General features: G+C 25.0%; 7 protein-coding genes across 7 annotated transcripts; 3 read left to right on the top strand and 4 right to left on the bottom strand.

The window, feature by feature from the left end:
• The first annotated feature begins 270 nt into the window (after positions 1-270).
• On the top strand, positions 271-3682 carry LOC122857864 (centrosomal protein of 120 kDa-like). The gene is made up of 8 exons (XM_044160307.1): positions 271-469; positions 593-740; positions 809-1927; positions 1994-2225; positions 2283-2403; positions 2474-2577; positions 2642-2923; positions 2995-3682. The coding sequence occupies exons 1-8, from the start codon at positions 418-420 to the stop codon at positions 3655-3657; spliced, it is 2721 nt and encodes a 906-aa protein (XP_044016242.1). The 5' UTR covers positions 271-417; the 3' UTR covers positions 3658-3682.
• Positions 3683-3777: 95 nt separating this feature from the next.
• On the bottom strand, positions 3778-4687 carry LOC122857862 (G-protein coupled receptor Mth2-like). The gene is made up of 4 exons (XM_044160304.1): positions 4629-4687; positions 4380-4555; positions 4144-4315; positions 3778-4009 (listed from the first exon to the last, which is right to left on the bottom strand). The coding sequence occupies exons 1-4, from the start codon at positions 4655-4657 to the stop codon at positions 3778-3780; spliced, it is 609 nt and encodes a 202-aa protein (XP_044016239.1). The 5' UTR covers positions 4658-4687.
• A 1167-nt stretch (positions 4688-5854) lies between these two features.
• On the top strand, positions 5855-8472 carry LOC122857861 (myogenesis-regulating glycosidase-like). The gene is made up of 5 exons (XM_044160303.1): positions 5855-6152; positions 6232-6393; positions 6453-7894; positions 7958-8114; positions 8181-8472. The coding sequence occupies exons 1-5, from the start codon at positions 6143-6145 to the stop codon at positions 8363-8365; spliced, it is 1956 nt and encodes a 651-aa protein (XP_044016238.1). The 5' UTR covers positions 5855-6142; the 3' UTR covers positions 8366-8472.
• On the bottom strand, positions 8367-8785 carry LOC122857863 (purine nucleoside phosphorylase-like). Its single transcript, XM_044160306.1, has 2 exons — positions 8659-8785; positions 8367-8588 (listed from the first exon to the last, which is right to left on the bottom strand). Exons 1-2 carry the CDS (start codon positions 8768-8770, stop codon positions 8383-8385), a joined length of 318 nt encoding a protein of 105 aa, XP_044016241.1. The 5' UTR covers positions 8771-8785; the 3' UTR covers positions 8367-8382.
• Positions 8786-8942: 157 nt separating this feature from the next.
• LOC122857860 (myogenesis-regulating glycosidase-like) lies at positions 8943-11918 on the top strand. Its single transcript, XM_044160302.1, has 6 exons — positions 8943-9114; positions 9498-9625; positions 9701-9862; positions 9921-11365; positions 11431-11587; positions 11663-11918. Exons 2-6 carry the CDS (start codon positions 9589-9591, stop codon positions 11845-11847), a joined length of 1986 nt encoding a protein of 661 aa, XP_044016237.1. The 5' UTR covers positions 8943-9114; positions 9498-9588; the 3' UTR covers positions 11848-11918.
• On the bottom strand, positions 11610-13489 carry LOC122856481 (purine nucleoside phosphorylase-like). Its single transcript, XM_044158153.1, has 5 exons — positions 13485-13489; positions 12787-12881; positions 12553-12716; positions 12153-12321; positions 11610-12077 (listed from the first exon to the last, which is right to left on the bottom strand). The coding sequence occupies exons 1-5, from the start codon at positions 13487-13489 to the stop codon at positions 11872-11874; spliced, it is 639 nt and encodes a 212-aa protein (XP_044014088.1). The 3' UTR covers positions 11610-11871.
• A 420-nt stretch (positions 13490-13909) lies between these two features.
• On the bottom strand, positions 13910-15855 carry LOC122857858 (U3 small nucleolar RNA-interacting protein 2). The gene is made up of 6 exons (XM_044160301.1): positions 15688-15855; positions 15498-15616; positions 14996-15434; positions 14730-14926; positions 14327-14661; positions 13910-14190 (listed from the first exon to the last, which is right to left on the bottom strand). Exons 1-6 carry the CDS (start codon positions 15736-15738, stop codon positions 13961-13963), a joined length of 1371 nt encoding a protein of 456 aa, XP_044016236.1. The 5' UTR covers positions 15739-15855; the 3' UTR covers positions 13910-13960.
• Between the last annotated feature and the right edge of the window lie 3034 nt (positions 15856-18889).

The following is an 18889-nucleotide window of genomic DNA, read 5'->3' as shown; positions in this document are numbered from 1 at the left end:
CCATTATTTTTGACGCCATTTTTTTATTTTCATTTTGATTGGTTCAACTGCAAAAATGGCAGCTAACGCGGGATATTTAAATATTATTTTAAACATGTATAAAAAAAATTTTTATAAACAAACAAAAACTCGGTTTTTTATTTCGTTATTATTAATTAATTTGAAAATTATATAGGTAATTATCATAATCTGTATTTTTTCAAGAAATAAAATTTATTTAATTATAGTTTTATTTATTTGTTTTCGTAGAAAGTAGATTTTTTTTTTTTCAGTTGATGGTTTCCATGGCAGCCAAAAGAGAAAAGTGTTTGTTTGTTGATATATATACAATCTGTCATATTTAATTTGATATAAATATTTTGTTTTTTTATTAAATATATATATTGTTTTTTTTAACTGGAAAATGTCAAGAATAATATGGATCAATTAACTGGCCAAAATGTTCAAGTGGTACTTGGTCTTTTGGAAGGTAAAAAAAATATAATTAATTTTTCATAAATATAACCTCTTGATGAATAAAATCGGCGGGAATATTTTATGTTTACATATTTTTTTTTTGATATAAAAAATATAAAATATTTATTTAAAACAGGAAAAGGATTTGACAGTGTTGAGAATCCTATGATTATTGTTGGCACACTTTGTGGTGGATCATTAGACAGTGATTTTATAAATCCAGAAGCATGTCCAGTATTTGGATCAGATCTTGTCTGGGAGGCAACAAAAAGCGAGCTCAGAAAGTTTGTTGTTTTTTTAATATAAATTAATCATTTTATATTCTTCTTATTAATGCCAAATTTATTTTCAGAATGAGATCAAGTCAAGAGCCACTTAAAGTTGAATGTTTTGAGTACAAAGATAATGGTATTAGAGAAAGACTTGGATATTTTGTATTGAGTTTACGTACAGCACAAATTGTACCACCTGATTATGATGGAAATATTAAAAAAAATTGGCACAAATTATTTGGACTGAGAAATGATGTTAAATCATTTAAACCTGAAATTTTATTGTCATTAATTATTGAAGAATTAAAAGATTCACCAGCTGATAATAATGACAATGCTGAGAGCAAAGAAAATTCTGATAAATTAATTGTACCAAGTAATTTACCAAAGCCATATTTAATTAAAAATGAAGGACTCATTCAACTTGGAGCAATTGAAACATGTCAAAAATTATTTATCCTAAATATAACAACTGGAACAGTTGGAAATCTTCATAATTTAAAAAAAATAAAACCAAGTAATGATAAAAAATATTTTCTTTCATATAAAATATTTGATAATGATATACAATCAAAACCATTTAAAATTGACAATAAAAATTTTGCAATTAATGAAAAAATAGTCATCAGAATTAGAACATCATATGATGTTTTAAATACCTATTTAAAATATCATTCAAATTTTTGTATTACATTAAAATATTGTGAAAGTATTTTGGGTGAAACTTGTGTTAATTATCGGTCTCTTATTGAAGCTAAAAATGAAGAAAATTTTTATGATAATATTAACAATGGTAAAGCTGTGATGACTGAAAGATTTTACATGAAAGAAACTGATAAAAAAAATGATACTTTTAATACTGATGAAAGACCATTTATCGATGTTAAATTACAGCTACAATATTTTGAAAAAAAAAAATTACATACTGAAAATATTGACAGTGATTATTCACTGAATGACAGTATTATTGAAAATAAAATATCTGAAGAATTTGATACTGATAAACAAGAAAATCCTCCTGGTGATTATTGTTATAAAAAAAAATTACAAAAGACTGAAAATTATCAGGAAAAATTAATTGATACATGTAGTAAAAAAAATAGTTCAGATCCAGATATTTATCATTGTTATTGTTTAAACATTTCATTGAATAGTGTTAAATTAAAATCAGGATTATCAGTTGGACATATTGAATTTAGGTAATATTTTTATATGACAAGTTGTTGAATAGAAAATAAATTGAAACGTTGTTTTTTTGTTGCTAGATTTCGTCATCCAAAAGCTGACACAATGTCAACAACACATTCAAAAATTCCAGTTACCACTGACAGTCAGTTGAAATTAAAAGACATTGAATGTAAATTAAATTTCGTATCATCATCTGACGAAATAAAAAGATTGCTGTCAATATATCCACCGAAAATAAGTGTTCATGCTGATGATAGTTGTATTGGACAGTGTGTTCTTGATGTCGAAGAATTGTTTCATCATAAAGAGGTAATTTAAAATATATTTGTAATTTTATTTGTATTATTTTGTAATTTTATTATGTAGTTACAGTGTCAGTATGAGAGTAATTTGTCATCTAATGATTATGGTGAAATTGGAGTTGTTGGAGTGATGATGAAGCTTGTGGATCTTGGACCTTACAACCGGACAGATCAACAAACTTGGGGTAAATAAAAAAAGCTATATAATCATAAAATAAATTGAATGGAAATTATTTATTTGATGTTTTTTCATAGAAGATAATTTTGGACCACCAATTCTTGATGACAGCTTGACTTACAAAATCATTGATGAACTTGAAACATGGAAAGAACGTCAGCAAAAAATTTTTTACATTGAAGTAAGAATTGATTGAATTTTTTTTTATTGATAATTTATTGTTGTTTATTAAATGTTTTTTCTAGTTGAAAAAAAAAGAAGAAAGACACTTGAATAGACTCAGTGAAGAGTGGAAAAAACGAAGAGAAGTATTAGAATCAAGTTTAACATGTAGCATTGAACAGTGTAAAATGTTGACGGATAATTTAAACAGTGCAACAAATGATTTACGAACAAGAAGACTACAAAGTATGGAAAAAGAAGCAAAATTAATAAAAATAAATGAAGAATTAAAATGGACATATGATAAAAAATTTCAAGAGTTAACAGAAACATCAGATAAATTACAAAATGAATTTACTAAAAAGGTATTTATTAAAAATAATAATAATATTAAAATAATAATAAAAATATTAATTAAATTTATTGTATATTTTAGTTGTCATTATTAGAAGAAGAAAAAAAAGATTATGAAAAAAAATTATCATCATTAAAAATAAAAAATGAAGAATTAGAAAATATAATTAAAAAACAAACAGATAATTTAATAGCAAATCAAAAAAATATAACAATACAAAATCAAAATACTGAAATGTTAAATAATATAAAATTATTAGAAAAAAAATTGCAAGATTCACAAAAAAGTAAAATATATTTTAAAGAAGAATGGGGTAAAGCAATACGTGAAATTCAAATGCTAAAAAATAATAATATTGAAGTACAATTTGAAACAAGTAAAAATGAATTTAAAAAAAAAAATAATTTAGAAGAAATATTAAAAATTGATACAGCTGAATTGACCAATGATAAATTATTATTAAATCAAATACAACGTGAAATTGATATTATTAAACCAAAATCATCATACAGAACTGATATCCCTGATGAATCATATTATCCAACAACATTTGATTCATGTTCAAGATTAAATATTGATACTGACATGTCAATTAGTACAAGAAAAATTGATCAACAAGAATTAAAACTACAAAAATTAATTGATGAACGTGATTCATTATTAAAAACAGGAAGTTACAGCTCTGATGATCCTATTATTATTAATTTAGACAAAGAAATTAGTTCAATTATGAGGTATTTATAATATAAAAGAGAGTGATCCAAAAAAAAAAAAGACTTTCTTCATCTAAATTCATGTCGACTTATCTATTTTTGGACCACTCTCTTTTATATTTATCAAGCTTTTATTTTATAATTGCAAAATTTATTGAATTAACTTATTTTTTGTGGTAAAAAAAATTTTTAATATTTGTTTTTTTGGTTTACCTGTGCATACAAATATTATAAAAATTATTAAACCTTGTAATGTATTAAATAAATCTGGAATAATCCACAGCCATCCATGGCCTTCAAATATATCTAGATATATTTTTGAAATAATTTCAAAAGACCAACAAATTCCTGTGACGATTGATAGCTTGAAACACAGATAAAACCTGTTCAAAAAAAAATAATAAAATAATAATAATTTCAAGTGTCTTTCAAGTTAATCATCAATAGTAGATATTAATATTTTTTTTTTTCTTTTTTGTTTTGTAATTTATTAAATAATGTAATTGATAAAACAAACCATTGAGAATTATCATCATGACGTTGACTGTCTTGTCTATTTGTATGATTAATTAAATTCCTTTTAATATTACGTGCTTTTATAAATGACAAAATGAAAAATAATATATTGAAGAATATTATAATACCCATTGGACCAGTAAAAAAAATATATTCTCCAGCCAAGTGAATACCTTTAAAAATTAAATAAACAATATTAAAATATTTAATGGAGGTTTATTTTTTTAATAAACTTACTTGTAAACCAACAATGGCCATTATTTAGACCAGGCTTTATAAAATAGTCTGGTATTTTTGGTGAAAATTCAATGATAACAATGACAATTGTCAAGACACTTGTTGATCCCCAAACATAAAATGAGTAAACAAATAATCTCATTTTTTTACATCTAAATCCACAATTTTGTACAGATCTTAAAAAATTTAAATTAAATTAATAATTAATCAATTAATAAATTATAAATAATTTTATAAAAAAAAACTTACCCAATTGTTTTCCAAATATCATAACTCATAACATTCAACCAAAAAAAACTTGAAATGAAAAAAAAATAACATACTAAACCTGCAATATAAAAATGATAATAAATAATTGATAAATTTCATAATTAATTAATAAATAATTACCAGCAATAATACAAAGATACTTTGATGTTTCCAACAAATGAAATTTAATGATAATTAAAATTCCAAAAGCAATACTAAGACTGCCAATGTATCTTGTCATTAATATTGATCCACGATTATTTTTTAATTCAGGCAAATAGCCATAAACAATAAATGTTACAATTAAAAATGGTATTGATATTAATAAGCATGTTGAATGAACAATATGTTCAATAATTTCATTTGTATTTGATGAATTATATGCTTTTGATATTTTTATGACAGATGTTATTATTGGTGCCTCATCTTGATTCGAATCAGTCAATAAATCATCAATTGATTCTTTATTTTGGTCACTCAACTCGTTTTCATTCTGGAATAAATAATAATTGCTAATTACTATTGAAAATATTTAAATTTTTATTTAGAAAATAACCTGATTGTTTGTGGAAATTATTGTCAAATTGTTTTGACATTGAACTGTTGATAAATAACACAACACTAATACTGAACATATTGAAATGATGTTCATATTTTTTTTTAAATTAATTAATATTAATGTCAATTAAATATTTAAATTATTATTAATTACACTAATTATTTATATAATATTTTAATTGCGTATTTATTATTTTTGACAGGATATTTTTAATACTAGTTTTATTTTTAAATAAATATGTAAATAATGAGTGTCAGCTGGTGTTTGTGTTGATTTGTTATTGTTGTGAAAGATCTGCAAGTCATGGCGAAATATAAAATTGTAAAAAAAATAAAAATAATTGAAATTAATTTATGAAACTTTGGGGATAATTATATTGAGATGTTGTTTAAATAATAAAAACATAATTTCATGAAATTTTTTATTAGAGTTGGCCTTAAAAAATGTCCTTTTTTTTCAAGTATTTGTCTTTGATTTTCTCGAAAAATTTTTACATCAAATAACAAATAAATCAATTTAAAAAAAATCAAATTCAACGAAAAATAGAATAAACAATTTTCAATATATTTTATAATTATTCGATTGAAATATTGCCATATAATTTAATTGAATATTTTTATGATCTTTATTATTATTTTTTTAAATTATTTTCATGACTCATGAGTGAGCTAAGATTCAAGAAAAAAGATAACAACATTGTCAACATCTTCTAGTGTTTATTTTATTATTTTTTTTTGCAATTTGAAATTCCGGTTTTGTTATCTGACAATCAAAGTTAGCTGATAGTTACGAAATAAAAAAATGGATAAATATAATTATCACTTGATTCTAGTTATTTATTAAATTTTTTTTTTGCTGATTATCCGGAACTAATGATAGTAAAAAAATTATAAATACAGGAGAATAAACAATTGTCATCAGTTGACATTTGACAACCGCCTATGAACAAATAACAATGTTTCTGGGTAAGCTAAAAAACCTTAATATAAATAATTTAAAAAAAATATAAAAAACTAAAAATTGAAATTACTAATTAAATTTCAGGTGAATTTTTAATTGTTTTTTTATTTGCAAGTACATTTGCATGTTCAAGCTCCGATGAATTATCAGCAACAGATGTAAGTCATTTTAGAAAAATTTCGAAAAATGCATTTGTTGATGTTAAAATTAAAAATAGACGTGTTGTCATTAACACATCTAAAAATGGTGAGTTAAATTAAAAATAAAAAATATAAAAATAATCAAATAAATATTAATCAAAACAGATGGATCAGAGCTTCAAATTGAAATGAGAATTGAAGATGAGGTGCTTCAAAAGTTACCATTAAAAATGATAGAGTGTGATCAATTTTCCATTTGTATATCAAGTGGAGATGTTAATCACACTGTCATCGACATACTGCCAACTAATGAGTATATAAATGTACGACGTAATATAACAGAAGGTCGATTAATTGATTGCGTATCATTGAAAGAAAATACACAATGGATTGGTGGACCAGAACATCGTTATCAACACTGGCCAATTCAACACATGTATTTTGATGAAGAGCCATATGTACCAACTCATCCAACAGACATGGCAATTACTGAAAGATATTGGCTATCAAGTCATGGTGCATTTATTCATGCAACTCAATCATCACCATTATTTATTGATCAAAATAATTACAAAGAAAATTATTTATGTCTCATTGTTCAAAATAAAAAACCTTACGTTGTAACTGATGCTATTAAAAATTCATACACTATTGGACTGTTTGAAGATTCAAGAAAAGCTCATGAATTTGCAGTTGAAAATTATCTTGGTAAACCACTTGGTCATCCAGATGAGACAATGATTAAGCATCCAGTTTGGTCAACTTGGGCGAGATACAAGGCAAATGTTAGCGACACTGTTGTCAATGAATTTGTTGATGAAATAATTGATAATAAATTTAACAATAGTCAAATTGAAATTGATGATAATTGGGAAACTTGTTATGGTTCAGCAGTATTTGATACTAAAAAGTTTCCAAATATAACAAAATTAACTGAAGATTTAAAGAAAAAAAATTTTCGTGTTACACTATGGATTCATCCATTTATCAATGAAAATTGTGAAGCATATTCAACAGCATTGAATAATAATTATTTTGTTAAAAATACTGATGGTAGTGTACACACAACATGGTGGCAAGGTGCTAATGGTGCTGGAGCTATTGATTTTACAAATGACAAAGCAGTTGAATGGTGGGTTGATAGATTAAAAGTACTTGAATCACTTGGTATTGATAGTTTCAAATTTGATGCTGGTGAAATATCATTTTTACCACAAACACCAGTTGTCAGTGGTCTACAAAGTCTACAACCTGGTATATTTACAACGAGCTATGTTAATGCACTTGCTAATAATTTTAATGATATTATTGAAGTTAGAGTTGGATGGGCGTCACAATATCTTCCTATATTTGTACGTATGATTGATAAAGATACAAGATACAATTGGAATAATGGATTACCAACTTTAATAACAACATTATTGCAAATGAATATTGCTGGATATGTTAATGTTTTACCTGATATGATTGGAGGTAATGGCTATCTTGATGGATCACTTGAAAAAACATATTTACCAGATAAAGATTTATTTATTAGATGGCTACAGGCCAACGTTTTTATGCCTGCACTTCAGTATTCTTTTGTACCTTGGGACTATGACAATGAAGTAATTATATAAACCTAAAAAATTTTAATAAATTAATTTATAATATGTATATTTTATTTTTAGACAATTCAAATTTGTAAAACATATACAGATTTACATGCTGAAATAACACCATTAATCATAGAAGCAATGCAACTGGCAGTTGAAACTGGTGCTCCAGTTAATCCACCAATTTGGTGGGTTGATCCAACTGATCAACAAGCACACAAAATTAATGATGGTTAATATTTTATTTTTTAAAATAATCCTTTTTTTGTTATATTAATTTGTTCTTTTCGTTTTATAGAATTTTTACTGGGTGAGAAAGTTCTTATTGCTCCAGTTATTGAATCCAATTCAGTTGAACGAGATATTTATTTACCAAAAGGTATTTGGATGGATGCTAATACCAATGAAAATATAACTGGTCCAGTATGGCTGAAAGATTATTCAGCACCTTTAAATATACTTCCATATTTTTATAAACAATAATTCATTAATTGATAATATTACATGTTATTGTTTGTCAATAAAATTTGCAATTTTTCCAATAATTTCTTAAAGTCTGAGTCTTTTTTCTTTCCAGCATCCAATACTTGATCTGCTTCGTCATTAATTTCATAATCACAAATACAAATATTTGATATAAAACTAAATGCAAATACAGTCATACCACAGTGACGTGCTGCTATTGCTTCATGAACAATTGACATACCTTAAAAATAATTAAAAAAAAAAAACAAATTAATTATATATTAATTTAAATAATATATTTATTTTCATACCAACAGCATCAATGCCAAAAATTCTCATCATTCTAAGCTCAGCAGGTGTCTCAAAATTTGGTCCACCAATGCAAGTTAATATTGCAATATGAATTTTATCAGCAATACCCATTTCTTTTCAGTATCAGTTTTCTCTGTGTACATTAATTTAAAATAAAAATAAACCAACAACAGTTAATGGACACAATTCCTCCCTTCCATTTGGCATTCCAGAAATTTGTCCCGTTTTCCAATTAAATGCGTTAAAAACAAACCAGTGTTAATCGAATTTTTTCGAAATATAATCATTCTGTAATTAATACTGATCATTAATTTATTTTATTATTTGAAATTATAATTTCTACTTAAAATATTTCTAAAAACTCTCCAGAAAATATCAAAAGTCTTTTAAGGCCTTTTGATTATTATCACGAGTGTCAGCATATGACGACAAAAATTTCAGCTCAATTTTACTTTGTACGTAAAAAAATTATATTACTCTTCAATTACTTTTTTTTTTTTTTTCTAACAACCATAAAGAAAATATCGCCCCGAATCAAATAAAATTATCTCTACCATTTTTTACTTTTTTAGTTTAAAAATATTTCAATTTATATTAGAATCCAATCGATCCAATTCCCAAATCAATAAATAATTGAATATACAACAACACATTCAATTTAGAATAGAATTAAAAATTAAAAAAAAATTAAACAATAACAAAATTGTCAACATCTTCTAGTGTTTATTTTATTATTTTTTTTGCAATTTAAAATACCAGTTTTGTTATCTGACAATCCAAGTTAGCTGATAGTTACGAAATAAAAAAATGGATAAATATAATTATCACTTGATTCTAGGTATTTATTAAATTTTTTTCTGATGATTATCCGGAACTAATGATAGTAAAAAAATTATAAATACAGGAGAATAAACAATTGTCATCAGTTGATGATAACCGCCTGTGAACAGATAACAATGTTTCTAGGTAAGCTAAAAAACCTTAATATAAATAATTAAAAATAATATATATAAAAGAACTAAAAGACTAATTAAATTTCAGGTGAATTTTTAATTGTTTTTTTATTTGCAAGTACATTTGCATGTTCAAATTCTGATGAATTATCAACAAGAGATGTAAGTCATTTTAGAAAAATTTCGAAAAATGCATTTGTCGATGTTAAAATTAAAAATAGACGTGTTGTTATCAACACATCTAAAAATGGTGAGTTAAATTAAAAATAAGAATGTAAAAATGATTAAATAAATATCAATTTAAACAGATGGATCAGAGCTTCAAATTGAAATGAGAATTGAAGATGAGGTGCTTCAAAAATTACCATTAAAAATGATAGAATGTGATCAATTTTCAATTTGCATATCAAGTGGAGATGTCAATCATACAGTCATTGACATACTGCCAACTAATGAGTATATAAATGTACGACGTAATATAACAGAAGGACGATTGATTGATTGTGTATCATTGAAAGAAAATACACAATGGATTGGTGGACCAGAACATCGTTATCAACACTGGCCAATTCAACACATGTATTTTGATGAAGAGCCATATGTACCAACTCATCCAACAGACATGGCAATCACTGAAAGATATTGGCTATCAAGTCATGGTGCATTTATTTATGGAACTCGATCATCACCATTATTTATTGATCAAAATAATTACAAAGCAAATTACTTATGTCTAATTGCTCAAAATAAAAAACCCTACGTTGTAACTGATGCTATTAAAAATTCATACACTATTGGACTGTTTGAAGATTCAAGAAAAGCTCATGAATTTGTAGTTGATAATTATCTTGGAACACCTCTTGGTCATCCAGATGAAACAATGATTAAACATCCAGTTTGGTCAACTTGGGCGAGATACAAGGTAAATGTTAGTGACACTGTTGTCAATGAATTTGTTGATGAAATAATTGATAATGAATTTAACAATAGTCAAATTGAAATTGATGATAATTGGGAAACTTGTTATGGTTCAGCAGTATTTGATACTAAAAAGTTTCCAAATATAACAAAATTAACTGATGATTTAAAGAAAAAAAATTTTCGTGTTACACTATGGATTCATCCATTTATCAATGAAAATTGTGAACCAGCATATTCAACAGCATTGGATAATAGTTATTTTGTTAAAAATACTGATGGTAGTGTACACACAACATGGTGGCAAGGTGTTAGCGGTGCTGGAGCTATTGATTTTACAAATGACAAAGCAGTTGAATGGTGGGTTGATAGATTAAAAGTACTTGAATCACTTGGTATTGATAGTTTTAAATTTGATGCTGGTGAAACATCACTTTTACCACAAATACCAGTTGGTGGGGGTCCACAAACTCTACAACCTGGTATATTTACAACAAGCTATGTTAATGCACTTGCTAATAATTTTAATGATATTATTGAAGTTAGAGTTGGATGGGCATCACAAAATCTTCCAATATTTGTACGTATGGATGATAAAGATACAAGATACAATTGGAATAATGGATTACCAACTTTAATAACAACATTATTGCAAATGAATATTGCTGGATATGTTAATGTTTTACCCGATATGATTGGCGGTAATGGTTATCTTGATGGATCAGCTGAAAAAACATATTTACCAGATAAAGATTTATTCATTAGATGGCTACAGGCCAACGTTTTTATGCCTGCACTTCAGTATTCTTTTGTACCTTGGGACTATGACAATGAAGTAATTATATATAATTAGAAAATCCTAAATAAATAATTTCTAATGATATATTTATTTTTTTTTAGACAATTGAAATTTGTAAAACATATACAGATTTACATGCTGAAATAACACCATTAATCATAGAAGCAATGCAACTGGCAGTTGAAACTGGTGCTCCAGTTAATCCACCAATTTGGTGGGTTGATCCAACTGATCAACAGGCACATAAAATTAATGATGGTTAATATTTCATTCATTTTAAATTAACAATCCTTTTTTTGTTATATTAATTTTTTTTTTTTTTTTATTTTATAGAATTTCTACTGGGTGAAAAAGTTCTTATTGCTCCAGTTGTTGAATCCAATTCAGTTGAACGAGATATTTATTTACCAAAAGGTATTTGGAAGGATGCTAATACCAATGAAAATATAACTGGTCCAGTATGGCTGAAAGATTATTCAGCACCTTTAAATATACTTCCATATTTTTATAAACAATAATTCATTAATTGATAATATTATATATTATTGTTTGTTAATAAAATTTGCAATTTTCCCAATAAATTCTTGAAGTTCTGAGTCTCTTTTTTTTCCAGCATCCAATACTTCTTGATGATCTGCTTCGTCATTAGTTTCATAATCACAAATACAAATATTTGATATAAAACTAAATGCAAATACAGTCATGCCACAGTGACGTGCTGCTATTGCTTCATGAACAATTGACATACCTTGAAAATAATTTAAAAAAAAAAAAAAAACAAATTAATTATATATTAATTTAAATAATATATTTATTTTCATACCAACAGCATCAATGCCAAAAATTCTCATCATTCTAAGCTCAGCTGGTGTCTCAAAATTTGGTCCACCAATGCAAGTTAATATGCCAGTATGAACTCTATCATCAATACCCATTTCTTTAGCAATTTCATCACCAACTTTTATTAATTCTTGATCATAAGTTTTATTTAAAATAAAAGGTAAATCTAAAAAAATTTAAAAAATACAATTGATTTTTTGATTTGGTATTGAAATTTTACCTGTCGTCATTCCAATTAATATGCCTTAAAAATCAAACCAATCATTAATCAATTTTTTCCAAATATAATCATTCTGTAATTAATACTGATCATTAATTTATTTATTATTTGAAATTATAATTTGTACTTAAAATATTTTTTATATATTTTCCAGAAATATCAAATATTCTTTTAAGTGAAATCTTCCTTTCATACACATCACAGCCACACCTTGAAGATATCCAAATATTAATTCACCCGAATGACCTGGTACAGTTGACTCCGGAAAATATGGTATTTCTTTATATGGAAAAATTTTCTTTTCACTCAAATAATCAGCAATTGTACCTGATAATAAAAGTATTTAATTTACTAATTTATTTTTATTTATTTTCTTTATTTTTTTCAATATAATTACCCAATCCAGAACCACAAATCAATCCAATTTTCGGATTTATTTTAACTCGATTTAATAGATAATTTGCTGACTCTTGAATCATTTCGAAATTATAACTAAAAAAAAATTTTTTTAATATCTTCACAAGGGTTTATTTTTTTAATTTTTTCAATTTAAAATACCAGTTTTTGATTGATTTGACAAATTCATGTTATCAGATATTATCGAAATTATAAATGATAAATATAATTATAATTTGATTATATATATTTTTAATTTGTTGTTGTTGTTTTTTTAAATATTATTTTTTTAATAATAGATAAGACAAAAATACAAAAATTGTTATATTTGTTGATATTCTCATGTGAATTGATAAAATTTTTATTTAAATATAATCCACAATTTATAGTTATTTAAAATGTTTTTTTTTTTTAAAAGACTAATTAAATTGATCAGGTAATTGTTTTTATTGCAATTTTATATTTGCATGTTAATTTTTATTGATAATTATCAACAATAGATGATTAGAAAAAGCAAAAAAAAATATCTGTCGTTTAACTAATTAAGAAATAGACTAACTATGAATAAAAACACAAGATCAAAAACCAAATTTCAAGATAATAATAAAATGAAAAATATAAAAGAATATAACATCTAGTATCCGAGATAAATAAGTTTTGTATTTTTTTATCAGTCGATGACAAGACTACAGAAGATACTTCATATCTTATCAATGCAAATACTCCGAAATCTGATATTTAAAATCAAGTGTAGATTATTTTTTTATAGATTCGATTAGTAACTTTCACTTGAAGCTTTGAATAACGACAAGTCTTGACTTTATCTGTCGACACTGATTTTAAAATAAAAAATAAAATAACAACAGTTGATGGACACAACTTCTCCCTTCTATTAGGCATTCCAAAAATTTGTCCGATTTTCCAATTGAATGCATCAATAACAAACCGGTTTTATCAATTTGATTATTCGAAATTATAATTTCTACTTAAAATATTTTATCAAGTTATAATTGCATTTTATTTATTGAACTCGATCATCACGCTAAAACTTTATTTTATTTAAAATATTTCAAATCAAATTAACTTCCCCTTATTTATAAATAATAAAATTAAAAACTCTTCAATTTAGAATAGAATAAGAAATAAAAAAATTCATACAATTTATTTAGAATGTATTACGCTATTTTTTTTACAAAAGGAATAATAACAATTCTATTATTTGCCTCACGCATTGTTGTCCAACGTGCAAGCCTAGGTTCTTTTCCAACACCAACAATTAAATTCATACCATCTGGTGTAAATACCATTGAATTTATAAATCCAATAATATTAACTTCAAACAATAAATTCAATGATCTAAATGAATTACTGCATTTCCATACTTTAACTGTTCCATTATTTGATCCTAAAAAAAATCATATTATCATTTAAAAATATATCTCAATTGTTTCATTAAATTTCCATGAAAGCTTCAATTAATTTTCATTACACAATTATAACAAGAAGCTCTGGATTTGTTAAATTATAAAAATAAAAATTACCTGAAGCAACTAAATCAGTATTAATTAATGTTGCAATTGATGTTATCCATCTTGATTCACCATTTTTATCATCATTACCATGTGCATTTAAAACAGTACATAATGGTTTTTTTTTCATTGAACCCCATAAACATAAATTTCCATCACCAGCACTTAAAAAATATTCTTCATTAATCAGCTTAACAGCTTCAATAAAATTTCCAGTATCATTAAATATTAATTGTGATTCTTCAACAATTTTCCATACTCTTATTGAGTTATCAAATCCACCACTTGTAATAGCACGTTCACGTGCCAATGCATCAATTGATGTTATTGACATATTATGTCCAAAGCTATAAAAATAAAAAATACAATTATTAAAAATAATCAATTGTGTTGATTGTAAATTAAATATACTAACAGTGATTCAACATATGCCATATCATCTAAATTCCAAACTTTGACACATCTATCATCAGCTGCTGAATAAAGTGTTGATGTATCTTTACGAAAAACAAGTCCAGTAACATATCCACGATGTCCTTGTAAATTTTTAATAAATTCCATTGTTTCAGCATTGAATACTTTGATGAGTTTTGTTCCAATATCACCAGCAACCTTTGATTAAATTAAAATTATTATATCAAATAGTTTAAGTAATTTGTTAACTATGTTAAATTAACTTACCAAGAATTTTCCATTTGTACTGACAGCAAGACAAACAACTGTTTTAATACCATCTGGTAATTTACCTTTACCAGGTATTGATTTAATTTTAATATTATTATCTAATGACCATTTAACAATGGAACCATCTTTTGAACCACTAAATAAATATTTACCATCACTGCTTATACATATACTTGTTATTGATTGTTTATGATCTTTACATTTTAAATAAATAAAACTATCATAACCAGTATAATTATCAGCAACTGTTTTACGCAATTTACCTTTATCTTCAAGGTATTCTTCTCTTAAACGTTTTGCAATTGCTCCTTCATTAAATTCAGCTTTATCATTTTCATATTCTTGCATTTCTTCAAGACGTTTTTTACACAGTCGTAATTTTTTTTCTTGTGCTGTTTCATGATCATCTTCTGATGAATTTGACAATTCATCATCTCTGTAATTTTTTTTATTTTTATTATTAATTTATTAGTTTATTAATTTAATTTTTTTTTCATACCTTTTATTTTGTTCAGCATATTCTTCATCACTACTAGCAATACTTTCATTATCAAGTTCATTAAATTTTTTTTTTTTATTTGTAAATTTTGTACCATGACCTTTTTGTTGTTCATCAACCTGTTGTTAAATTTTTCATTAATAATAATTATTATAACCTCAAAATTGTTATTTATTTTGTTTTTTATTACCTTTCGTTTGTTGGGGCCTTTGGCAGTTTTATTTCTCATAAAAAATGACATAATTATGTTTTTTTTTTGCACTGCAGTTTTTTTTTTTTTAATTTATTTTTAATAAATTGTCATAGAAGCACAACAATTTCATCAACATTTAATAACATAAATTTTTAATAAGGCACATGGTTGCACAGGATGATTTTTTTTTTTTTAGGCATTTTAGGAATGTTGAGGTTGTAGGAATGCAGAGGTCTCTCTCATCTAGCAAAGTTTACTAGGGTTTTTTTTTTCTAGTCCAACATCCGCTCGTTGTTTGAATTTAAAAATATATATATTTACGATGTATATATTTGATAGAATAATAGGAAAATAATTTTTTTTTAATGATTAAAAATTGTTCTAAATGATTTAATAATTTTAATAATTTTAGTTTTAAAAATAAAATAAGGAAAAAATATATTAGAAAATTTTTTTTAAGGTTGTTTTTTTTTTTTTTTTCATTTATTGATTTTTTTCTTTTTCCATATGGGCAGTATGTTGAGTTAACAAACGTTGTTTGTTGATAAGGGATGACTCATCAGTCATCGAACGAAGCGATCTCTGGACCTAGACAAGTTTAGTTAGTCTTTGGCTGCGGCGGAGTCAACAGCAAAATTACGAGCTAGAAAATAATTTATAAAATTTGGTTAGAAGTCGTTGAAGTAGCTGCACGTGCATTATTAGAAAATAAAATTAATAGTAGTAAATTATTTTAAGTGAGTTTTTTGATAAAGTTAAATAATTTATAAAGTTTTAATCAAAGTATTTAGAATTATTGCACGTGCAGCCTCGTGTTTTTCTATTAAAAAAAAAAAAAGTGCAAGTGTTTCGTCGATTAAATAATTTGCTCGATTGTTGGAAGAAAAAAATTATACAGGTAAATTTATTTGTGCTGACTATCTCGTGGTTTTTAATTGTAAAAAAAAAACGTGCAAGTGAGGTTAAATTAATTTTTTTTTTTTCTTGTCGGGGTTTTTACAATAATTATTATAGAATTATTTCCAATTTTTTTTTCTTATATATAATTTTTAAATTAGTATATTTTTTCTCGTGTCGTGATTTTTAAAATAATTATTACAAAAATATTTCCATTTTTTTTTTTTCATTTAGATTTTAAAATAACATATTTTTTTTTTTTGTCGTGAATTTTTCAATTAGTTTTTTAAAAAATATTTTAAAGCTTTAAATAATTATTGATTTTCATTGAAAAAGCCGTTAGAATTTTTTCCCGAGCATATGTGTCTTTTATTTCGTCAATAATGCGTGATGTTCAAACATGTTTTCACAAATTTCTCGTAGACGATGAGTCATAGAAAATCGCAGTGACCTCTCGTCTTCCTAGATAAATTTTTTAGTTCGTCTTCATTCTTTGCGGAGTTCATTCAATGTTGGATGAGAAAAATTCTACAGGTAAATTAATTCGTACAGATTATCTCGTAGTTTTAAATTGTAAAAAAAAAACGTGCAAGGGAGGTTCAATTAAATTTTGTTTTTTTCTTATCGGGATTTTTACAAAAATTATTATAGAATTATTTCCAATTTTTTTTTCTTACATGTAATTTTTAAATAGTACATTTTTTCTCGTGTCGTGATTTTTAAATTAATTATTGTAAAAATATTTCTATTTTTTTTTTTTCATTTAGATTTTAAAATAATATTTTTTTTTTTCATTAAGATTTTAAAATAATATTTTTTTTTTTTGTCGTGATTTTTTCAATTAGTTTTTTAAAAAATATTTTAAAGTTTTAAATAAATATAGATTTTCATTGAAAAAGCCGTTAGAATTTTTTCCCGAGCATATGTTTCTTTTATTTTGTCATCGTGCTGTTCAACACGTGTTTTTCCGAATTTCTCTCGTAGTTAACAGATGTAGATGGTGAGTCATAGAAAATCGCAGTGACCTCTCGTCTTCCTCGATAAATTATTTCAGTCCGTCTTCATTCTCTGCGGAGTGCGTTCAACTTTTTTTGGTACTTTAAAATAAATTTGGTTAGAAATTTTCGAAACACGTGCAGCCTCGTGGCTTTTCCTTGGAAAATTTTTTTTGATTTAATTTTTTCGTCCGGTAAATTAATTTAGAAGTTTAATTAAAATTATTTTAAATTAACAAGTGAACATTCTCCGTGCGCAAGTAGTGTTTTAATATAGAAAAAAAAAAAAATTGTGCAAGTTTTAATAGTGCCTGTTACTTTTTTTTTGGATTATTAAAGATAACCTGGACAACTTCCACATGCAGGCTTTGATGAAAGGATTTTGTTGGATTATTAAAATCTACCTAGACAACTTCTAAAGAATATGGCTTTGATGGAAGGATTTTATTGGACTATTGGAATCTACCTGGACAACTTCTACAGGATTTTGCAGTTTGCAGTTATAAGGTAAGTTCCTCTAGATCGAGATCGACTAGTTGAAATTATTAACCCATCCCGGAAAAGTGCTTTAAATGTCCTTGAAGTTTTAAAAAAATTGTTATATTTTTTAAAGCTTCTTGTCGTTCCATACTATTATTTATTTTTTTGTTTAGATTCATTTTGACTATTTTTTTTTTCTTTATTAATGGTATTCAATTTTTAAACAAAGTCAAAATGGGTCGACCCTGTCTTCCTCAAACAGAGTAGACGGGGGTGATTAGGATTTCATTATTATCTATCGTGATCATTTATACTAGATAAATTATCACTCTTTTTTCTTGTATTGCGTTGTATTAGTATGTAAGTTTTTTTTCGTTTGACTTTAGAGCACTTTTCCAATAAAACATTTTTATTTTACGTTTTATATTTAAATTGACAATATAATTTTGGGCGCGATTTTTTTCTATTGAAATATAGATATAATTAAATAAGAATATAAATTAAATTTTATCGGATAAAAAAATTCATTGCATAATGGTTTTATTAAAACATCTCTTAAAGCTTGCATTTATTTTATGAATCTTGTAATTAATTTTATCTTAATATTGAATTTTCATCAAATATGACTTTCCAGTAATATTACGTTATTACTACTTGCTTTAAAAATTTGAGATATTAATATGTAATACGCAGATAATTGAAAAATATTCATAATATATATATTATATATATATAAAATATATCTTTAAATTCTGTTTCTCGAGTAATCAATTTGATAAATTAATTTTACAATATTTTATGGTAGTTCATTAGATTCTTAGGTATAA

Source organism: Aphidius gifuensis, linkage group LG5 (genome assembly GCF_014905175.1).
Source record: "Aphidius gifuensis isolate YNYX2018 linkage group LG5, ASM1490517v1, whole genome shotgun sequence".
NCBI lineage: Eukaryota > Metazoa > Arthropoda > Insecta > Hymenoptera > Braconidae > Aphidius > Aphidius gifuensis.
This window is presented reverse-complemented; position numbering and strand designations above follow the sequence as displayed.